This window comes from Lacerta agilis, chromosome 2 (assembly GCF_009819535.1).
Source record: "Lacerta agilis isolate rLacAgi1 chromosome 2, rLacAgi1.pri, whole genome shotgun sequence".
NCBI lineage: Eukaryota > Metazoa > Chordata > Lepidosauria > Squamata > Lacertidae > Lacerta > Lacerta agilis.
Window position 1 is genome coordinate 110,256,385 of NC_046313.1, and position 20,999 is coordinate 110,277,383.

General features: G+C 46.9%; 3 protein-coding genes across 5 annotated transcripts in view; 1 reads left to right on the top strand and 2 right to left on the bottom strand.

Moving 5' to 3' along the window:
• Positions 1-20,999, bottom strand: part of LOC117042654 (oocyte zinc finger protein XlCOF6-like) — a 663,370-nt gene that overhangs the window by 631,954 nt on the left and 10,417 nt on the right. The gene's annotated exons all lie outside the window — the stretch shown is intronic.
• LOC117042665 (zinc finger protein 397-like) lies at positions 188-10,421 on the top strand. The gene is made up of 4 exons (XM_033142254.1): positions 188-417; positions 4,037-4,786; positions 5,888-6,011; positions 8,789-10,421. The coding sequence occupies exons 2-4, from the start codon at positions 4,052-4,054 to the stop codon at positions 10,063-10,065; spliced, it is 2,136 nt and encodes a 711-aa protein (XP_032998145.1). The 5' UTR covers positions 188-417; positions 4,037-4,051; the 3' UTR covers positions 10,066-10,421.
• On the bottom strand, positions 14,754-18,452 carry LOC117042676 (zinc finger protein 883-like). 3 transcript variants are annotated; one of them, XM_033142271.1, is made up of 4 exons: positions 18,401-18,452; positions 16,903-17,377; positions 16,532-16,652; positions 14,754-16,196 (listed from the first exon to the last, which is right to left on the bottom strand). In XM_033142271.1, exons 2-4 carry the CDS (start codon positions 17,350-17,352, stop codon positions 14,869-14,871), a joined length of 1,899 nt encoding a protein of 632 aa, XP_032998162.1. In that variant the 5' UTR covers positions 17,353-17,377; positions 18,401-18,452; the 3' UTR covers positions 14,754-14,868. The 3 variants fall into 3 exon arrangements, with proteins under 3 accessions (XP_032998162.1, XP_032998161.1, XP_032998160.1); XM_033142270.1 differs by having other exon boundaries at positions 14,754-16,193; positions 16,903-17,372; positions 18,401-18,450; XM_033142269.1 differs by having other exon boundaries at positions 16,903-17,372; positions 18,401-18,450.

Here is a 20,999-nt window from a genome sequence, read left to right on the forward strand (position 1 = left end):
CCCTACAGAAGGGTGCAAAAAAGCTTGTTCCCAGCTGCTCCAGAGCTAGGAGTGGCTGACCAAATCTGAAAGGGTTTATCAATTTGCCCCGACATTAAGAGCAGAACCTCCAGGATCAGAAGCAGCGGGCTGCAAATACGAGAGCAGGGGAAGCAGCAGGGAGATCTCGTCGCCTGCACGGTGCATTCGCCTTGCAAGGGGGCGCATCCAGCACTGCAGCCTCCCAGGGCCCAACCCACAGCCAGCGAGCTCCGATGCTCAGAGAGGCAGGAAACGGGGCCAGCCAGGGGGACTGGAGAGCGGCTGCACTTTCCTGCGCCCCCGCCGAGGAGAGCGGAGGAGCAGCGGCCAGTGGCCTGGCGAGTTTCTCCGGAGAGGAGCCGGATTCCGGTGCAGGGACGGAGCGAGGAGTCAGAGGTGCAGGGGGCGCGGGGTGGGGGCAGGAGGGTGGAGGAGGAGAGCACGTGCGCCTCGCCTGGCAGGATCAGGCCCCGAGTCCAGCCGGAGGCTGCAGGGAGCCCCCCAACCGTGCAGGAAGGGGAAGGGGCTCAGCTCGGGGGCAGGGCATCTGCAGGAGAGCACGGGGGAAACATCTCTAGGTCAGGCTGGCACGGACCCTGCCTGAGACCCTGGGGAGCTGCTCCCTTCAGTCCTATATAGACGATGCTGAGCTCAAGGGGCACAATGAGGGGTCAAAGGCAGCTGCTGCTTCGCGATGGACGATGCATATAGTCTCCCACTGATCAGCGGCTTATCTGGGGCTCTTGTCTCCCGGGGTGGTCACTAAGTTTGCCGCCCCTCTCCTTGTCCCTCATCAGGGAGCCCACCCCACTTCGACGGTCCTCCCCTCGGCGGAGAGGGAAGGGGAGGCAGGCGGGTGGAAGAGCAGTGCAGGGGGGGGGGCTCTCACTGTGCAGCCCCATGACACCCGTGGCAGGCCGCCGCTCCTACCCCCTTTCCTCTGCCAGTGCCATTGATAAACCTATCGCCCTCCTTTGTGAATTGGTCTGATCCCCTTTTAAAGCTCTCTAAGCCGCCGCCACCACCACCACAGCATCTTGTGGCAATGATGCCCATCAGATTCATTTAGCAAGGAAATGGCTTCTTTTGCCTGCCCCAATCAAGGTACACTGTGCCTACACATGGAGGTTCTGTTGATCTGTCACTGTTGATAAAACAGTTGATAGAAATATCCTCCAGAGAATGCATCTGATCTTTCCCCAAGCTGTCAAAGCTAGTGACCTCTTAAAGGTAAAGGTACCCTGACTCTGGGGTTGCCCATTCATCTCGCTCTATAGGACGAGGGAGCCGGCATTTGTCCACAGACAGCTTCTGAGTCATGTAACCACCATGACTAAACTGCCTCTGGCGAAACAGAAATGCCGTTTACCTTCCTGCCAGAGCGGTACCTATTTATCTACTTGCACTTTGATGTGCTTTCAAGCTGTTGGGCTGGCAGTGACCTCCTTAAGCCTGTTTCTTTAAAGGTTTTATCTTCCACCTTCCCCAGTAGTACAGCTCAGTTTTCAGATGAAGACTGAGAGTTGAAGTGGGTGACAGTTTTGAGAGTGCAGAGGAAAGGAGGATCCTTTGGAAATGTGGCATATGGAAATGAATTAATGATAATAAAAACATTGAAGACAGTATTGTAAAATACTAAGGAAGGCGAAATCGAAATTAGCTATTAATGTTCAGGGTATTACTCATTTCATTTCTATACTGCTTCATATTTTTAATTTAAAAATCTCAAACTATAGGCCCCGGGCCTATAGAGAAATCTTAATGCAGTTTGTTTCCATAGGATGTTGAGAACATTAACTCTGTAGATCCAGGAGTTCCCTCCTCCTGATAGCCTCAGATTTGATTGTTCTTTCTGATAGAGCAGGAGGAACGGAACATTTATGGGCTTAAAGCTGCATTGATTCTGGAGGCCACATTCCTGTGAGCTGTGTGGCCAATGTATGCACATGCATGTACACACAGAAAAGAGATGCGGACCATAAAGTCACATGCACACACGCCAAATGTGCTGCACACACTCACCAGACATGCCATCTTGCATACATACAAGTCTTGCAAACACTCTTTCACGTATGGAGAGACTCACACAATCAGCATATTTTGTCCTTCGAACCCCAGTGCTGGAGTGGGAGAGAAATAAGAGCACAAGAAGACTGCTCAATTAGCAATCAGATCTAGGAAAAAAGACCCTTCTGGTTGTTCTTTAGAAACCCTCTTTAAAGAGCAGCCAGGGGGATCATTTATCTCCAGAGCAGGGCTTCTATCCTATCTCAGCACTGTGATGATTCCTGCTGAGATTGGAATTTAAAAGATCTCTCTAGGGCTCTTTAGGCATCTCTCTCTCTCTCTCTCTCTCTCTCTCTCTCTCTCTCTCTCTCTCTCTCGGACAGATAGATGAATCACATGATCAGACCAGGCGATGGAAACCACAAGGACCAGCAGGCCACATGAAGTGTGTTGTTTGATTTTGTTGGTCAATATTCCTTTTGTTTGCTTGTTTCTTAGGCTGTGCAGATGCCATACATTTAAAGCACGTGACTTCCCCCAGAGAATCATGGGAACTGTAGTTTATTGCTACAGTTCTCAGCATCCTTAAGAACTTGGGTTTCTTGGGTGAAGTCATGTACTTTAGGTGGGTTTATTGAAAGATCTGTTATTGCCTTTCCAACATGCTAAAGCTGCAGCCAGGATCAGCATTCCCTGGTCACTGAACCTGCTCAGTCCTCTGACTGGGTTGTTTTTGGATTTCCCTACCACTGCCTTATGGGACGCTGGTGACGCTGTGCGTTAAACCACAGAGCCTAGGGCTTGCCGATGAGAAGGTTGGCGGTTTGAATCCCTGTGACGGGGTGAGCTCCCGTTGCTTGGTCCCGGCTCCTGCCCACCTAGCAGTTCGAAAGCACATCAAAGTGCAAGTAGATAAATAGGTACCGCTCTGGTGGGAAGGTAAATGTCGTTTCCGTGCGCTGCTCTGGTTCGCCAGAAGTGGCTTAGTTATGCCGGCCACATGACCCGGAAGCTGTACGCTGGCACCCTCGGCCAGTAACGTGAGATGAGCACCGCAACCCCAGAGTCGAACACGAATGGACCTAATGGTCAGGGGTCCCTTTACCTTTACCTTTACCACTTTCTTGGTTCTCCCACCCCCAAATATTATTTGTACTTCTGTAAACCTTGGGGTTTCCCCAAGTCCTTGGATAACTTCCTCTTGTTTATGTGTGGGGTGATTTGGGTGACATTGTCATTCACAGCCTGAACATAAGAATTAGGAGTTTTAATATATTCCTTTAAAAAAATACAGTTATTGGGTTTTGCACATATTTTCTAACATAACAACTCAAAAAAAGTAACAAATCTTTGGCTATCACAGCCTAAGACTTCCTTCAGCCCCTTCTAATGGTTTTCAAAATTCCTTTCTAGTTCTGCATTTTGTTACTATGCTTATTGCTATGATTCAAATCCTACCTCCACAATTCTTAGTCCTACTCACAATAATTTATAAAATCCTCCCTATAAAACTTCCTGTAACCCTACAAGCAATTTTAAATAATTCCAATTGTCTTTCAAATACAACATGAATTTCTTCCAGTCCTTCAGGACAAATCTGGTCCTGCTGGTTCCAAATTTTCCCTGTTAAATTTTGCCAGCTAATCATAGTCCATCAGTTTTGTTTGCCATTCTTCCTTTGTTGGCAGGAGTAATAATATATTTCAAAAACTGACTACATCGGAACCTCGGGTTGCGGACATAATCCATTGTGGAGGCTCGTCCCCAACCTGAAGTTTCTGCAGGCTGAGGCGCCCCGTCTGCACATGTGCACAGTGTGATTTAGCACTTCTGCGCATGCACGAGCATCCAAACCTGGAAGTACCGGTAGCCCATTCCGGTATTTCCGGGTTTGCCGCAGCCTTAAGCGGAAGGTTATGTAGCCCGAAGGTTAAAAAATATGCTTTTGTTTTTATTCTTGAGTTTTATTCTATACCGTTAATTTACTTTGTGTTGATTTCTTTTCCAGCAGGGTGGTGTACAAATGGAAGAGCAGGGGCCGAGGAGACTCATTCAAAGGGCGAGACTGGAATCCAAAGGGAAAAAATTTCCTGTGGGCCAAGTTGGGACCGTCAGGGATCTTCTGCCACGGGCAGATTTACATCAAATTAAGCAGGAGCCAGAGGAGCGGCAGCCACAGCAGCACTGGGATGCCCAGTGGCAGGATTTCCTGATGACGATGCACCCCCCTCGTTCAAGGTGGGAAACCCCGCAGGCTCCCAGTCCTCCCCACTCTGGGGATGGTGTCCTCCCAGCCTCCTTCAGGGGAGCTGCGGATGTCAGTCAGTGGCCCAGTAGGAGACCAGGGGGGACCAACCAGACCCTACCAGACTTGTGTGGGGAATCACAAGAGGAAGGAGGGGAGCTGATTTCCTCTGTGAAAGTGAAGGAGGAGATCCTGGATGAGGAGGAAGAAGACGATGCCATGAGGTCGGAGATAGAGCGGCAGTGCTTCAGGCGGTTCTGCTACCAGGAGGCCGAGGGGCCCCGAGAGGTCTGGCTTCGGCTCCAGGAACTTTGCTCCCGGTGGCTGAAGCCAGAGAGGCGCACCAAGGAAGAGATTGTGGAGCTGCTGGTCCTGGAGCAGTTCCTGGTCATCCTGCCTGCGGAAATGCAGAGCTGGGTCAAGGGATGCAGGCCAGAGACCTGTGCCCAGGCAGCGGCCCTTGCTGAGGACTTCCTGCTGCGGCTCCAAGACACCGAGGGGCTTCCGAGAAAGGTAAGTGTCCTCCTCTCACCTGGGTTTCCAGCATATGGAGGTCACAGGTCCAGTGCCTCTAGACATGGAGGTTCTGTTTAGCTATAGCAGGCACGTCCAAAGTCCGTTTTGTGGGCCTAATCCGACCTGCCGGTCAGTTTCATCCGGCCCCCACAGGCAGTTCCTTCTCTGGGTTCTTAAAAAAGTTCAACAAATTTGGGGTAAAATCCTAAAAAAAAATGGTCAACAACTTCAACCCTAAAAACAGCTCAACAACTTTGGTTGGCTCTCATGCATGTTCACTTCATCAAATCTTTGGAAAAAGTTTGGGCACTCCTAAACTATAGTGACAAAGAATTCATTGACAGATCCATCCTCCTCACTGCATTTCTCTATAATCCTTAAAAAAAGGCTTATTAGAGCAAATGTCAGGAAGCAGCAAAGCATCTTCAGGAGACTTTGGTTTTCATCAGCATAGCAGCTGTGGCATAGGAGGTTTCCTTCCTATCATATTTCCTTCCATATTTTAAATGTATTTTAATATTTGATGGAAGCCGCCCAGAGTGGTTGGGGAGACCTAGCCAGATGGGCAGGATACAAATAAATTATTATTATTATTATTATTATTATTATTATTATTATTATTATTACCTCCATTTTCCTGATCTAAATTGCTCCCCCATCCCGTGCATAATTCTGTTTGCTCCCCAGTGAGGGAAAAATAATGATCTAGATTTTTCTTGTGGCTTCAACGCTCCCATCTGCAGTGTAAGATTGTTGTAATGTTTGCTGAGATGGTGCCCATGTTCAGGACAGGTGATTGTATCTTGGCTTATTAAACTGGGAAAGGAATAAGCCATTTATTTACATGAGATCAGTGGGACTCACTTCCTGGTAGGTGTGTATAGGATTGTGGTCTAAAGTGCTATTCAGATGCTGTTTATCGAAATACAGCAGCGCCTCCGCTAATCTGCCTTCCAATGTGTTGTGGGGGTTATTGGGTTGTTTTTGTTTTGATTATGTATTTTTTGTTTTTATATATATTGCAATTTTATCCTGGGACCTGCGGTATACAAATTTTAAATAAATAAATCTGGGTTTGCACCCCTATTTCTGTTCCAGGTGTCTTGGCCTGCAGAAGATATCGCTAATTCCCCAAAGTCCGAACAAGATCTGTTAGACACAGCGGACACTCATCTCTCTGCAGAGGCTGAGGAGGAGAGCGAAGAGGAGGCCAGCTTTCTGGGTAAGGGATAGGGATCTGGATCCTTTGGTCGTTTTGCAATTTAGGTGTCGAAATTCTCAGGCTGCTTTTGACAGTGAAAGTGCCCTAAGCTCTGAAACAGCCACTTCCCAGTCTTCGATGGGTTTTGAACTGCTACTCCCATCAGCCCCAGCCAGCATTACCTGAAGGCATCATGTAAGGAGAATGCTGTTGTGGGAGGAAAGCCCAACTTTCACCCTCCGTTTCCCAGACCCGGATGTGATATGAAATGCCTCTTTGCATTTATTTACCTCGCATGTCTTTTTGGTAATGCAAATAACCTTTTCAAGGGATGGGTTGTTGTCAGCTCTCCTGCAGCTGCCGTTTGCATTGGGAGGAAAGCCTTGAGTGGCACCCAGGTCTCTGCCCTTTAGATCTCTCATTCCATTTTTTAGAGCTTGATTCAACATGGAGCAAGTGGCTGTTCTGGTTGACTAGGATAGGCTGAGCATCATCTAGAAAAGGGAGAGCTTTTCTAGCTTCAGTTGCAAATTGAAAGGCCTCAGATGCCCTTTGCCACGTTCCTTTTTAAAATTGATGTATTTTATTTAATGCATTTTATTTATTAAATTTCTTTCCAGAAGAATATAGTGTTGTTAGTAGTAGCAGCAACACAGGAAGGTGTCTTTTGATCAAAGTCCATTGAGCTCAATATTGTCTACTGTACGCTGACTGGTACCAACCCTTCAGGCTTTACGGCAGCCCTACCTGGTGAGGTCAAGGAATTAGCATATTGAAATTGATATTATTGTTTCTTTGTCTCTGCCATCCCTCTTGCGAGAAGCCAGGATGGCAAACAAAGCAGCAAAACAAAGTTAAAACCACAATGCGACATATAAAATTCAATATGCCAGTGAGTCGTAGATTATACAAATAGTACTACCTTCTTTGGAAGCCACAATACAGTTGTTCCATTGACAAAATAACAAAGTGACAATCTTTTAAAGTTTTCTTCTCCATAAACTTGACTGCCATCAACAAATTCATATGCACAGTTTATGTAAATATGTGTTACATGCTTGCATGGAGAAAGAGGAAGGAGAAGTATTAAATCGCATGTAGTTAGGCTTAGTTACAGAAAGGAAACAAGGAAGGGTCATAAATTAGAGGTAGAGCACTTGCAGAAGGTTCCCAATTCCCAGCATCTCCAACTGAGGCTGAGAATGTCCCCGATCCAGATAATTGTTTACAATGTTCTTTTCAGTAACTTAAACATTTCCCCTATTCTTTTGTTGTTGTTGTTCAGTCGTGTCCGACTCTTCGTGACCCCATGGACCAGAGCACGCCAGGCACGCCTATCCTTCACTGCCTCCCGCAGTTTGGCCAAACTCATGCCAGTCGCTTCGAGAACACTGTCCAACCATCTCATCCTCTGTCGTCCCCTTCTCCTTGTGCCCTCCATCTTTCCCAACATCAGGGTCTTTTCCAGGGAGTCTTCTCTTCTCATGAGGTGGCCAAAGTACTGGAGCCTCAACTTCAGGATCTGTCCTTCTAGTGAGCACTCAGGGCCGATTTCCTTGAGAATGGATAGGTTTGATCTTCTTGCAGTCCATGGGACTCTCAAGAGTCTCCTCCAGCACCATAATTCAAAAACATCAATTCTTCAGCGATCAGCCTTCTTGATGGTCCAGCTCTCACTTCCGTACATTACTACTGGGAAAACCATAGCTTTAACTATACAGACCTTTGTCAGCAAGCTGATGTCTCTGCTTTTTAAGATGCTGTCTAGGTTTGTCATTGCTTTTCTCCCAAGAAGCAGGTATCTTCTAATTTCGTGACTGCTGTCACCATCTGCAGTGATCATAGAACCCAAGAAAGTGAAATCTCTCACTGCCTCCATTTCTTCCCTTTCTATTTGCCAGGAGGTGATGGGACCAGTGGCCATGATCTTAGTTTTTTTGATGTTGAGCTTCAGACCATATTTTGCGCTTTCCTCTTTCACCCTCATTAAAAGGTTCTTCAATTCCTCCTCTTTATTCTTTATTGAATTTGTTATCTACTTGATCTCTGATCTCCCCAGTCATTTTAGCCATTTCAGAATAGTCCATCATCTTTGTCAGCCATTCTTCTTTTGTAGGTAGTTTATCTTCCTTCCATCTTTGAGCAAGTAGCATTTGTGCAGCTGTCGTAGTGTACATAATTGGAATAATTGGAATTGGAATAATTTATTGGCCAAGTACATTTTCCAACATACTTGAAATTTTGCTTCAGCTACATTGCAATGTAAACATACCTTATACAAACACTGTTCCACACACAATACAATGACACAGCAAAGATACCCCACCCATAACTGACCCCCCTTCCGCTACACAACCACGAATTTAACAATTTAGTGGCACAAGGGGGGGGAAACTGTTCCTGTGCCTGGCCAATTTTGTGTATAAAGTCCTGTAGCGACATCCAGATGGAAGTAAATCAAACAGATGATGACCAGGATGCAAAGGATCTGCGATTATTCCCTCTGCTCTCTTCCTAACTCGAGTAGCATAGAGTGTCTCTAATTGAAGGCAAGAGTCAATAAACAGTCTCTTCCGCTCCTTTGGTATTTCTGGACCTAAAATTCCTGGTAAAAAAGCTTCTGTTTTTTTCACAAATATTCTGACTCATTATAAGGAAGCTTCCTGTGTTCCTAAATGAGTGTGGCAGCATAAAATAGCTGTGATAATTGATCCAATTTGTAGCTTTATGGGTTTTAGAGGGTTTTCCCTCCAGTGTGGAGTAAAGGTGAGTTCTTGATTCTCTCTTTGTTTCGGCAGGCAGCGACCAAGCATATGAGAATGGCGGGGAGTCCTTCCCCTTTGAAAGGCACCCACAAGTGGGCATCAGCGGAGTGTCCTTGGCAAGACTCAACGGGAAATTTTTCCAGGTTTGTGGGTTGGAAGAGATGCCAGGCGATCAACAGAGCCAAGGAAGCCACCGGGAGAACTCAGCAGAGGTCCAAGCTTTTATTTGTGATGAGAGCAACAGAGGAAGCACTTTTCCCGAGGGAAGCCAGAAGGCGAAGAGGAAAAGGACAGGCCCTGACTGGGGCACTGTTTTGCGTCGGAGCTTTGATTTCCCTCGGAATCAGAAGGTGCAAAAGCTATACACATGCACCTACTGCGGGAAGATTTCCAACAACAGCGCACACATGATTATCCACGAGAGGACCCACACCGGGGAGAAGCCGTACAAGTGCTCGGAGTGCGGCAAGTGCTTCAGCACCAACTGCAACCTTATGAAGCACACAAGAGTCCACACGGGCGAGAAGCCGTACAAATGCTCTGACTGTGGGCGGAGCTTCAGCGACAAGGCCTCCCTTATCGTACACGAGAGAACCCACACGGGAGAAAAGCCTTACGAGTGTCCGATGTGCGGGAAAAGCTTCACCTCCAGCTCCAACCTCATCACTCACAAAAGGGTGCACACGGGAGAGAAGCCGTATAAGTGCTCCGAGTGCGGGCAGAGCTTTGTCCACAGGCCCCAGCTCGTCATCCACATCCGGACGCACACGGGAGAGAAGCCGTACGAGTGCCTGGAGTGCGGCAAGAGCTTCAATCAGAAAGCAGACCTCATTATACACGGGCGAACCCACACCGGGGAGAAGCCGTACGAGTGCGCGGAGTGTGGGAAAAGCTTCATCTCGAGCTCCTACCTCCGGAAACACGAAAGGTTGCACACGGGGAAGAAAACCCAAGCCGGGGAAGAAACCCACAAGTGCAGCTACTGCAGGAAGAGCTTCATCAGCCGGTCCAAACTTCTCATCCACGAGAGAACGCACACGGGAGAGAAACCCTTTGAGTGCGCCGAGTGTGGGAAAAGCTTCAGCACTAGCTCCAACCTTGTCAATCACAAGAGGGTGCACACGGGAGAGAAGCCCTATCAGTGCATGGATTGTGGGCAGAAGTTCAGCACGAACTCTAACCTTGTCAATCACAGGAGGGTTCACACAGGGGAGAAGCCCTACGAGTGCTCGGATTGTGGGCAGAGCTTTGGCCACAAAGCATCCCTTAGACGACACAAGAGAATCCACTCGAGAGAGACCACCTCCTGAGTGCTTGCATTGCGGACAAAGGTTGATACCAGCTCTTGTCACAGGCTTGTAGGAAGCTGCCTTATATCAAGTCAGAGACCGTGGGCCTGTCTAGCTTAGGAAGGGCTGTTGCTCTGTGATAGAGCACCTGCCTTGCTCGCAGGCAGTCCTTGGTTCAATCCCCGGTGTTGCCAGGTAGGGCCGTGACTGTCTTGTCTGAAACCCTTGAGAACCACTGCCAGTCACTGAGCTAAATGAACCGGTGGTCTTACTTGGTATAAGGCAACTTCCTATTTCTAGTTCAGAATTGGGTGCTTCCAGATGGGTGTTCCACGGTGGGATAAGTGCTCCTCACCTTATGCCAGCCCATATCCTCGCCCTCCCATTAATCCAGATTTACCCTTTTCAGGAACTTTTAAATAAAAGACCAAACTGTTGCCAGTGACCCATTTGCGATGGCACTGAACCTGTAATATTAACACCCATCCTTGAATCACCCACTTTTCACAATGACTAGCAGTGGCTCTGCAGGGATTCAGGCACCTTTCTGGCCCTGCCTGGAACCTGCATGCAAAGCAGTTGCTCTACCTCTGACCTTCCCTGCTAGAACAGGCGTAGACTGACTGCTAATATTGCAGGGTCAGATTTTGAGCTGGAACACCAGGGATTGACGATGATGTTTTAAATGTACGCTGGAAGAATTCATACCAGGGATCTCTTTAACAGTTAAAGCAAATAAAGAAAATTACTGACCCCTCTCATCGCTTAGACTCCAGGCCAGGGTGGGGGACCTCAGGCCAAATGTGAACCTTCAGGTTTCACTGCTTGGCCTTCAGAACTTTCCCCTGGCCGCTCCCTTCACTGGCCCCTGCCCCTTTCACCAGAAGCATCCAGATCTCACAGGCAGAACACGAGGGTGTAAGGAGCCTTATTCATCTAGCCTGGTGTTACACATTCTGACAGGCATGGGCTCTCCAAGAGTGGGCCTTCCACATTACCTGCTGGAGATGAGCCTTACGTGGGCAAATTGTGCCCTACGACTGAGCTATGGTGCCTTTTGAAAAGGTCCTGCATTGGGTTCCTGGAATCTCCCATTAAAAACATATATTTGAGAGCACTGTAATTCTGGGACAATGGAACCAATGGCCTGACCCAGTCAGTATAAGTTGGCTTCACATTTCCCCCCATGGAAAAGGGGTGGGGGCCATGAAGATGGTGCAGGCAGGGCCTCCCCTGACCTATGAGCATCTCCGTCACATGTTGTTTAGCAGGCGTTGGTGGCCATCTGTCATGGATGCATTGCATTGCAGGCAGTTGGACTAGAAGACCTTTGAGATCCAATTCTGCAATTCTATGTGCCCCCCGTTCCCTCTCACTTGTAAACAGAGCCGTTTCTAGGTAGGGTCAGGAAAGACTCTGTGCCTGAAACTATGGAGAGCTGCTGCCAGTCAGTGCAGACGATGGGGGGGGCAGTTGTAGCTTAGTTTGCATGCAGAAGGTACCCACACCCCCATGAAGGACTGGGAGAGACCACTGTTTGAAACCCATTCTGAGCAACATTCTGGCTTGGTATAAGGTCACTTCTAATGTTCCTAACTGAACTGGCTCTACATAACTACTAGCTGATGTTATTAGGGCATAGAGACAGCAAAGGCTGTTGAAGATGACACTTAATTGCCCCTCTGTGGGACATCTTTCTTCCCTGGGTTAGGGAAACAACTCTAGCATTTAAAGAATTCACCAATAGTTAAGTGAGGTGATCATCTACTGAGGACATAGTGTAGTATTCCTAACCTATGACTTAGAATTATCTTGATTTAAATAACAACAACAACAATAATAATAATTACATGAGGCTTATCTGTGTTTTTTCCTCTTTCTGTCTGTTTAAATAAACTTCGTTGATTTTGTAAAGCTGTTTATGTTTTGTTTATTATTATAGTCCTATTGTTTAGTCAACTCTGAGGACCAAGTAAAGTTTCTGCTGGTGGACGCTGACCCACGGATTTCCCACGTGGTAGCGGTCTTTGTGGTGAGGGCTATGAAAACTAGGGTATGGTTCCTGGATGATGTAGCGAGGTCCCTCCCATCGCTCTCCTAACCTGTTGTTGTATCTTCTTTCCTGTATGGTGGGGGGTTTGGGGTAGTCTCCTTTGCTGGGACAGCGCGGCATGAATTTTAACTTATTTTAATAATTTTATTGTTTATCTTTTTAATAATGTTATATGGTATTTTGTGTAAAGGCATGGACCTCACAAATTTAATAAACTTACATTAGATTAGTCCTATTGTTTTGGTGGGGATAAGTTAAGCGAAGAGGCTTATGTGAAATTGTTTTTAGTTTTTTTTTTATAAAACAGCAAAACTGGGTTTAAATCCATGGTTTGGTGTTCAGGGCTTTGACCCCCACCTCTTATGTGTACACACTTTCTTGGGTGAAATACTGGATTCTTTTTCTTTTCTTTTTTTGTAAATTTATTTATTTGAGTTTTTCAAATTAATCAACATGTAGCACTTTATGAAACTGGAAAATGAGCGGCTCCTGTATAGAAATGCCACTGCCATTAGACATTTGACAGTGGAACAGAGTCCCTCATGAGGTGAAGGACTCACCTTCAATTGAGGTTTTGTCTGGGTTGGGAGGGAAGGGACAGGGAGAGACAGCCCTACAGTAAGAAAGCCTATAGGTGATTGCAGACAGTACTTTAACATCATGCTAGTCATTCAGATCCAGTTTTTATGGATGCCTCTGTGATTGGTGTGTTCGGCTGCCGCACATTCCATTTGGAAAATTGCAATGGCTCATCCATTTATTGCTCACAACAGGGCACAAAGCTTGACAAATGTTTTGGGGTTGGGCTGTTTTCTCTCCTTTCAGTCATTTCATCCCCGCTGTCCCACTCCCCTTTTTCATTCTGAGCACGTGCACAGGTATTTTTATAGCTATGTGCGCACATTGTGTTTTGTTTTTTTTAAACAAACCAGAAAAAGTTTGAGAGCGGAAGAGCAAATGTATTGTTCCTCTCCCATTCTCACAGCCCCTTATGTAGGTAGGCCTGGACCTCTGCTTTGGAATCGTAGCACGAACCGAAAACAAGAATACAAGAAAGCTCATACTTTTCCTCACTATTCTGTGGTATGAGAAAATCATTCTGGACCATCTGAAAGACCCTTATATTGCAACATCTTGTGGCCAGGCAAGTAACTCTGGGAAGCCCATAAGCAAGGCACGAACTACAACATATTCCCATTGTGACTTCTTAGCAACTCGTACTTAAAGGCACACTGCCTCTTAAGGCCAGAATCTACATTTTCCTTGAATGGGGCTTATTTCTACGTTCAGTAGAATCGCACAGGATTGCACTGCAAACTCCTGACACATTAGTTTTGAGTGCTAATATAGCATCATCCTTTTTTTTCTTTTTCCTCCTCAAACAGCAGAGCAACATGGCTATAGGTAATTTTTGTCCACAATAAATTTGTTGATCTGTAAGGCAGGGGTGGCGGAAACTTTTTTTTTGTTTGAGAGCCATTTTCCTTTCTGGGCAAACTTCAGTGGCCCAGGGATGAGTGAAGCCAGAGGCGAAAATGGGCAGACCACCAAATGCAAACATTACTTTTATACACTTATACTCCTCTTTTTGTCTTCCATCCAGGGAAGCAAGAGGCATGATCAGAGTTCAATGACACATTCCAGCCTGGCAAAAGCACTTGGGATGCCTGGAGAGAATTCCCGGGGCTAGAGAGAGGTATGCAGGGTCACGTTCAGCCCCTGAGGTTCCCTGTCCGTGTTTTAAGGTGACAGGACTTGTGGTTTTTTGGCGCAAGAATTTGGTGCTGAATTCCCCTGAGATTTGTATATATTGAACAGGATTGGGGGAAGATCTAGAATTTAATGAGAAAACTCTTTGCACACAACTCTTTCAGCCATTGCATGTGCATCAACTACATTTAGCATCACTGGAGTATGAAGTGTGTATGAATTGACACACTCAAAACTTCCAGTCATCCAACTCCAGACAGAGGCTGACAATGGCTGAAAAGGAAACTATACAGAACGGGTATATTGAAAACCTTTAAAAAGAGAGAGAGAAACCAACAAACAAACAAATATCAAAATCACCCCAATGCGATACAAATTTTACTAGCTGCACACAATATTTCCGGGTGTTGTTGTTTTTTTAGCAGCAGGTATTTTGCTTCTCTCATTTGTAGGCACCAGCCCTCCAAAATAGTTGAATAAATATTTGGAATTTCTAAGGGGCCAACACCAACCTTTTGGATGCTCGGGCCCAGAGTCCATCAGATTTCTCTAGAGCAAGATAAAACGTTGGAACATTAGTTCAGCACCCATATGTTCAGCAGTGGAGACTGGTGCCCACTGTGACTGGTAGCTGGAAGGCAAGGAGGCCAAGAGTAAGTGGAGCCAGAGCCCATGATAGGTGCAGACACCTAATTCTGGTTTTGTCCCTATCCTCCCTACTGAGTTTTGGATAATTTTCTGGCTGTTGGAGAGTGAAGTTGGTGCTCCACCTGCCTCCGATGAATTTCAGCAACTAAACCAGGCTATCCGATATTAATATGGCGGAATCTAACAATGACTTAATTTCTATCAAGGTATTTCAAGAATCTATGAGGTCTGCTTTCCATTTGCAATGAATGGAATGTTGCCTGGGAGGGAAAAGCTGTATAGTTTCACTTAAAAATAATAATCTAGTAGCCATTGATCTCCAGCGTAAACTATTCACACAGTCTAAATTTATGAAGCTTTCACTCCAAACTCTTCTTCACAGACATCCGAAAGGTTCACATGTAGATTTTCTGTTACGGAAACAGAGGAAATAGTGGACATTTCCTCCCGCGTTTGTATGGTTTCTCTCGTGTGTGTACCCTTTCGTGTTTCTTACAGTCAGAGCTAGAAATAAAGCTTTTCCCGCATCCGTAACACTCATAAGGCTTTTCTCCTGTGTGGGTCCTCATGTGCTTCGTAAGGGAGGATCTGTGACTTAAGCTTTTCCCACACTCTGGGCACGAATACGGTTTCTCTCCAGTATGGGTTCTCTGGTGTGTGATAAGGTTTGATTTCAAATTGAAACTTTGCGCACAATCAGAGCATTTGTAGGGCTTCTCCCCTGTATGGGTTCTCAGGTGTTTAGTGAGGGAGGATTTATCGCTGAAACTTTTCCTACAGATGGAGCATACATATGGCTTCTCACCAGTATGGATTCTCCTGTGTGTAATAAGGTTTGACTTCCAATTAAAGCTCTGTCCACATTCTGAGCAAGTATAGGGTTTCTCCCCTGTATGTAGCCTTTTATGGTTTATGAACTGATAGCCTGTTCTAAAGCTTTTCCCACACTCAGAGCATTCATATGGCTTTTGCCCAGTGTGCTTTCTCTTGTGGATAACAAGGTCTCCTTTCTGATTAAAGCTTTTCCCACAGTCTGAGCATTTATGAGGTTTTTCTCCTGTGTGGGTCCTTCTGTGCGTAAGGAGATGTGATGCCTGACTGAAGCTTTGCCCACATTCTAAACACTTATATGGTTTCTCTCCTGTGTGGATCCTCTGGTGTTTACCAAGGATTTTCCTTTGACTGAAGCTTTGTCCACATTCCCCACACTTATATGGTTTCTCCCCCGTGTGGATTCTGACATGTGAAACCAGATTCCCTTTCTGACAGAAGCTTTGCCCGCACTCTGAACATGTATATGGTTTCTCTCCCGTGTGTATTCTTTTGTGTTTTGTGAGGTAAGACGTGGTATTGAAGCTTTTCCCACACTCGGAGCATTCGTATGGTTTTTCTCCAGTGTGGGTTCTCTCGTGAACAAGAAGATCTGCTCTCCTGTTAGCAATTTTCCCACAGAATGTGCATGTATACAGCATTTTCTGATTCTTAGTTAGGTCAACATCCTGACAGAAGTTCTTTCCACACTCTGAGTCCATCTGTATTGCCTCATGCCTCAAGAATTTATCTTGGAAACTTCCTGGCATTGTCCACTGATGGTATTCCTGCTTGGATTCTTGAACTGCAGGCAACTCGTCCACCTCACCACCCAGGAAAAACACCCCTTTAGCTTTTTCCAACGATATTCCACTGGTGTCAATTTGCTTAAGTGGAAAAGCCTCCTTTACGCTCTCCCACTCTTGGCCTAATGGAAGAAACAGAATAACGGCATGAGTTAAACCCTGTACTGGAGATAGAGTTTTCTCAAAGGAATAAAGTGAATTACCCAATCCTCCATTCTAAGACTGAGTTTTTCCTTTAAGTGATGTAGCCAAAAAGCTACCATCCACACATCAATAGGCTAAGGGAAACCCAAAGGTGTGCAAAAATACAAGCCTTAGAAATGTGTCCTGAATCTTCCAACGTTCAGGTTTGTTGAATGTCCCTGAGTCAAAGTGTTGAAAGAGAGGGAGAAAAACGTCTACCTATCAGAAGCATCTAGAAGTTTCCAAATAATACTAACTTTCGGATTCAAATCCTTACCCAGCAAGCTGGCCTCTTTGCAACCCTCCTGCTTGACTTCCAGAGGAATTTGGCCCTTCACAGGATTTGAGATTAACTTGGGGTAATCAGCTGCCACGTCTTCAACAGATCCTGGTGGCATCTGAAATAGAAAGGGAGGTGGGGAGATACAAATTAGAAAGTCTGGATCAATGCCAATAATTCTGATTTCTCGCAATCACCACTCCACCCAGCACTGAGGGAACAACCATGCAGGACAACCTTCATGTGGCTGTGCCAAGTCCCTATAAAATGGAGCGGACAGAAAGAGATTTATTGCACAATATAGATGGGCAGAAGGCGAAGGTTGAATAAATCCTGGTTGCAAAGCTTCCCAGAGTGGGCTAAATTACCTCTGGGGTCTCCTTGGCTCTTTGGCCAGTGAATTCCTTGAAGTAGCTACTGACAGTGTCCTCCTCCTCCAGAATCTCTTCCTTCACTTTCACTGAAGAATCCAGGCTCTCTCGGCTGAGGCCTAGCAGGGTGCTAGACATGTCCCCTCCTCTGTGCTCCAGGCTGCCATCAGCTCCTTCAAAGGAGACCTGGAATCCCTCAGCGCCCTCTCCTGAGGTGGGCTCAAGCAGCTGTAGAGTTTTCCTCTGGGACTGAGGGGCCAGCATGGTCTCCATGAATCCTGGCCACTGGCCTTCCCAGCCCTGCTCATTTGGTTCTTGCTTAATGGGCTGTGGAGCAGCCCCAGTCAGAAACTCTCTGGTAGCACCCATTTGGGGGATGTGGGGTTTGCCTCCTCCTGCATCCAATCTCTCGCCTGGCCCAGGTCCTGGTAGTTCATGCACTTCCATTTTTATTGTCACTGAAGCTCCTGGACTAGAAAAGAGAGTTTGCATTAAGAAATGCAAGTGCTCGGGTGGGGAGTGAACCCGGAAACTTCTGCCTGCAAGGCAGGTGCTCTGAGTTGCTGTCACTGGCGGAGGAAGCCACTTGGCCGCCTGGGGTGGCAAACCCGGGGGGGGGGGGCACAGGGGTGTGTGGTTTCGCTCCATGGTGTGCATGCGCAGTGTTGCTGCGTATGATGCGTGCATCGCGATGCTGTGCATGCGCGCTGCAGACCAGAGTGCGCTGCCGGCAGACAGGCCACAGGGTGGGACGGCCTCGCTCCGTGGCTTGCTCAGGGCCCACTGCTGGCGCGTGCTGCCCCGGCGCTGCGGAGCGGCGGCGGCGGGCCCCGGGGGGGGGGCAGCCTCACTCCGCCGCTTGCTCGCAGGCCGCTGAGCAGGTTTGCGAGCGGACTGCAGGGTGAAACTGCCTCGTTCTGCGACTTGATCGGGGTTTGCTGGCGGCGCGCGCTGCTCTGTGGCAGGCATGCGCAGCATTGTGATGCATACGTCGTATGCAGCAACGCTGCAAGTGCGTGCTGTGGAGCGGCGGCAAACCCCGGGCAAGCCGTCAGCGTGCACCTTTTACTGGGCAGCGGGGCTCGGCTTGGGCATTGCGGGGCGGGGGGGCACGCTGAGTGTTGCCCCCCTCCAGGGTGGAACCCGGGGCGCCCTGCCCTCAACGCCCCCACCTTGCTACGCCACTGGTTGCTGTCCTCCCCCACATCTAGAGAGCCACAGGTTCCCCACCCCATAAGCTTAAGGCTGACACTTGGTTAGAGAAACCTCGTTTTCTCTGCATTGTTTTTGCAACTCTTAGCCCTGCTCCTTTCCCAGTTCAAAGAGGGTGCACTGGTGCACAGACAACTCCCAAGATCTGGGTACTTTGCATGTCTTCTCCCTGTTTGCAACCCTGACGGGCCAATTGCAATCCCGTCCCTTCTCTGCTGTTTCTCTCCCTCTTTCGCCTCCCAGCTGATCTCTGCCTTTCCGCTTCATCCCCTACTCAACTTACCCCTCCCTGCTGTTTCCATTTCGGATCCGTGGAGCCAAAGTCTCCTAAGGCAAAATACACCCCCCCCCCAAGCTATTTATTGCACCAAAGATAATGGGATGGGCAGGAACAGGAAGTCAATGCCCCCTCCAAGACGCACCCACCCCTTGCCTATCTAGGAACGGGAGAGTTGTCAGTTTAACTCTTCCCTTCCACACAAAGATTATTCCAGGCATTGTACACCTTTTATTAATGGGTGGTGGGAAGCAAAAGTTTTAGACTAACCCCTTTTGCTTCATAATAAATGTATCCTCTCCCTTAGCATCCATCTCTCCCTATTTCTGTATCTGTAGGCGTTGCTATTGTTTGCTTATTTAATTTGCACAGTTTTGTACAGCAAATATCAACTTTTAAAAAATACATCGCTGAGTGTGAGTGACGTGTGCCCACATATTGCATTCAAGTGATGCACAACCAGTGTACTTGTGAATACAAGAGGAGTGTTCACATGTTACATTCTATGAATGCACAATCTGTGCAGTATACCTCTCTGTACACAAGTATTTGACACGCGTACGGTTGCTAACGTGTAGCGTTTCACAATTCGACAGCCTGGACACCTGTGTATGCAGCGAACTGTGATATGCAGATCAACAAGGGTTCACTCTTTCGCACGAGCACCTGTACATATGCAGAGACAGTATGCACCCATGTTCAGTGTAACGTGCGAACAAGCCTTCTGTAAATCACACCTGCTCCTTCTGTAAAGCTTTCGCACTCTTTGTAAGGCTGTAATTTGGAGCGTGATGATAAGATACCAACTAGCGAGTTCAGTACTGGGTTTAAGTTTGTACAGCCCGGGAGAATGGGTGTTCTTAGGGGCTGCTTTGAATAATACTGAACTAAACAAGGAACCATAAATATATTGCACAGCCGGGGAACTCAGAAGAGACAATACTAATTTGTGGGTGTCTGCAGAGGAGTTTCAATGAGCATACATTTGCCTAGGAGTAAATCCCATTGGGAATGGGAAAAACCAGAGATTTATTCAAGAAAATTGGAGATATGAAAGGAACATTTCGTACAAAGATTACCACAATTAAGGACAAAAGTGGAAAGGACCTAACAGAAGCAGAAGACATCAAGAAGAGGTGGCAAGAATACACAGAGGAATTATACCAGAAAGATATGGAGGTCTCATACACCCCAGGAAATGTGGTTGCTGACCTTGAGCCAGACATCCTGGAGAGTGAAGTCAAATGGGCCTTAGAAAGCCTTGCTAACAACAAGGCCAGTGGAAGTGATGATATTCCAGCTGAACTATTTAAAATTTTAAAAGAGGATGCTGTTAAGGTGCTGCACTCAATATGCCAGCAAGTTTGGAAAACTCAGCAGTGGCCAGAGGATTGGAGAAGATCAGTCTACATCCCAATCCCAAAGAAGGGCAGTGCCAAAGAATGCTCCAACTACCGCACAATTGCACTCATTTCACACGCTAGCAAGGTTATGCTTAAAATTCTACAAGGCAGGCTTAAGCAGTATGTGGACCGAGAACTCCCAGAAGTGCAAGCTGGATTTCGAAGGGGCAGAGGAACCAGAGACCAAATTGCAAACATGCGCTGGATTATGGAGAAAGCCAGAGAGTTCCAGAAAAACATCTACTTCTGCTTCATTGATTATGCAAAAGCATTTGACTGTGTCGACCACAGCAAACTATGGCAAGTTCTTAAAGAAATGGGAGTGCCGGATCACCTCATTTGCCTCCTGAGAAATCTCTATGTGGGACAAGAAGCTACAGTTAGAACTGGATATGGAACAACTGATTGGTTCAAAATTGGGAAAGGAGTACGACAAGGCTGTATATTGTCTCCCTGCTTATTTAACTTATATGCAGAATACATCATGCGAAAGGCTGGACTGGATGAATCCCCAACCGGAATTAAGATTGCCGGAAAAAATATCAACAACCTCAGATATGCTGATGATACTACCTTGATGGCAGAAAGTGAGGAAGAATTGAAGAACCTTTTAATGAGGGTGAAAGAAGAGAGCGCAAAATATGGTCTGAAGCTCAACATCAAAAAAACTAAGATCATGGCTACTGGTCCCATCACCTCCTGGCAAATAGAAGGGGAAGAAATGGAGGCAGTGAGAGATTTCACTTTCTTGGGTTCCATGATCACTGCAGATGGTGACAGCAGTCACGAAATCAGAAGACGCCTGCTTCTTGGGAGAAAAGCAATGACAAACCTAGACAGCATCTTAAAAAGCAAAGACATCACCTTGCCGACAAAAGTCCGTATAGTTAAAGCTATGGTTTTCCCAGTAGTAATGTATGGAAGTGAGAGCTGGACCATAAAGAAGGCTGATCGCCGTAGAATTGATGCTTTTGAATTATGGTGCTGGAGGAGACTCTTGAGAGTCCCGTGGACTGCAAGAAGATCAAACCTATCCATTCTCAAAGAAATCAGCCCTGAGTACTCACTAGAAGGACAGATCCTGAAGTTGAGGCTCCAGTACTTTGGCCACCTCATGAGAAGAGAAGAATCCCTAGAAAAGACCCTGATGTTGGGAAAGATGGAGGGCACAAGGAGAAGGGGACGACAGAGGATGAGATGGT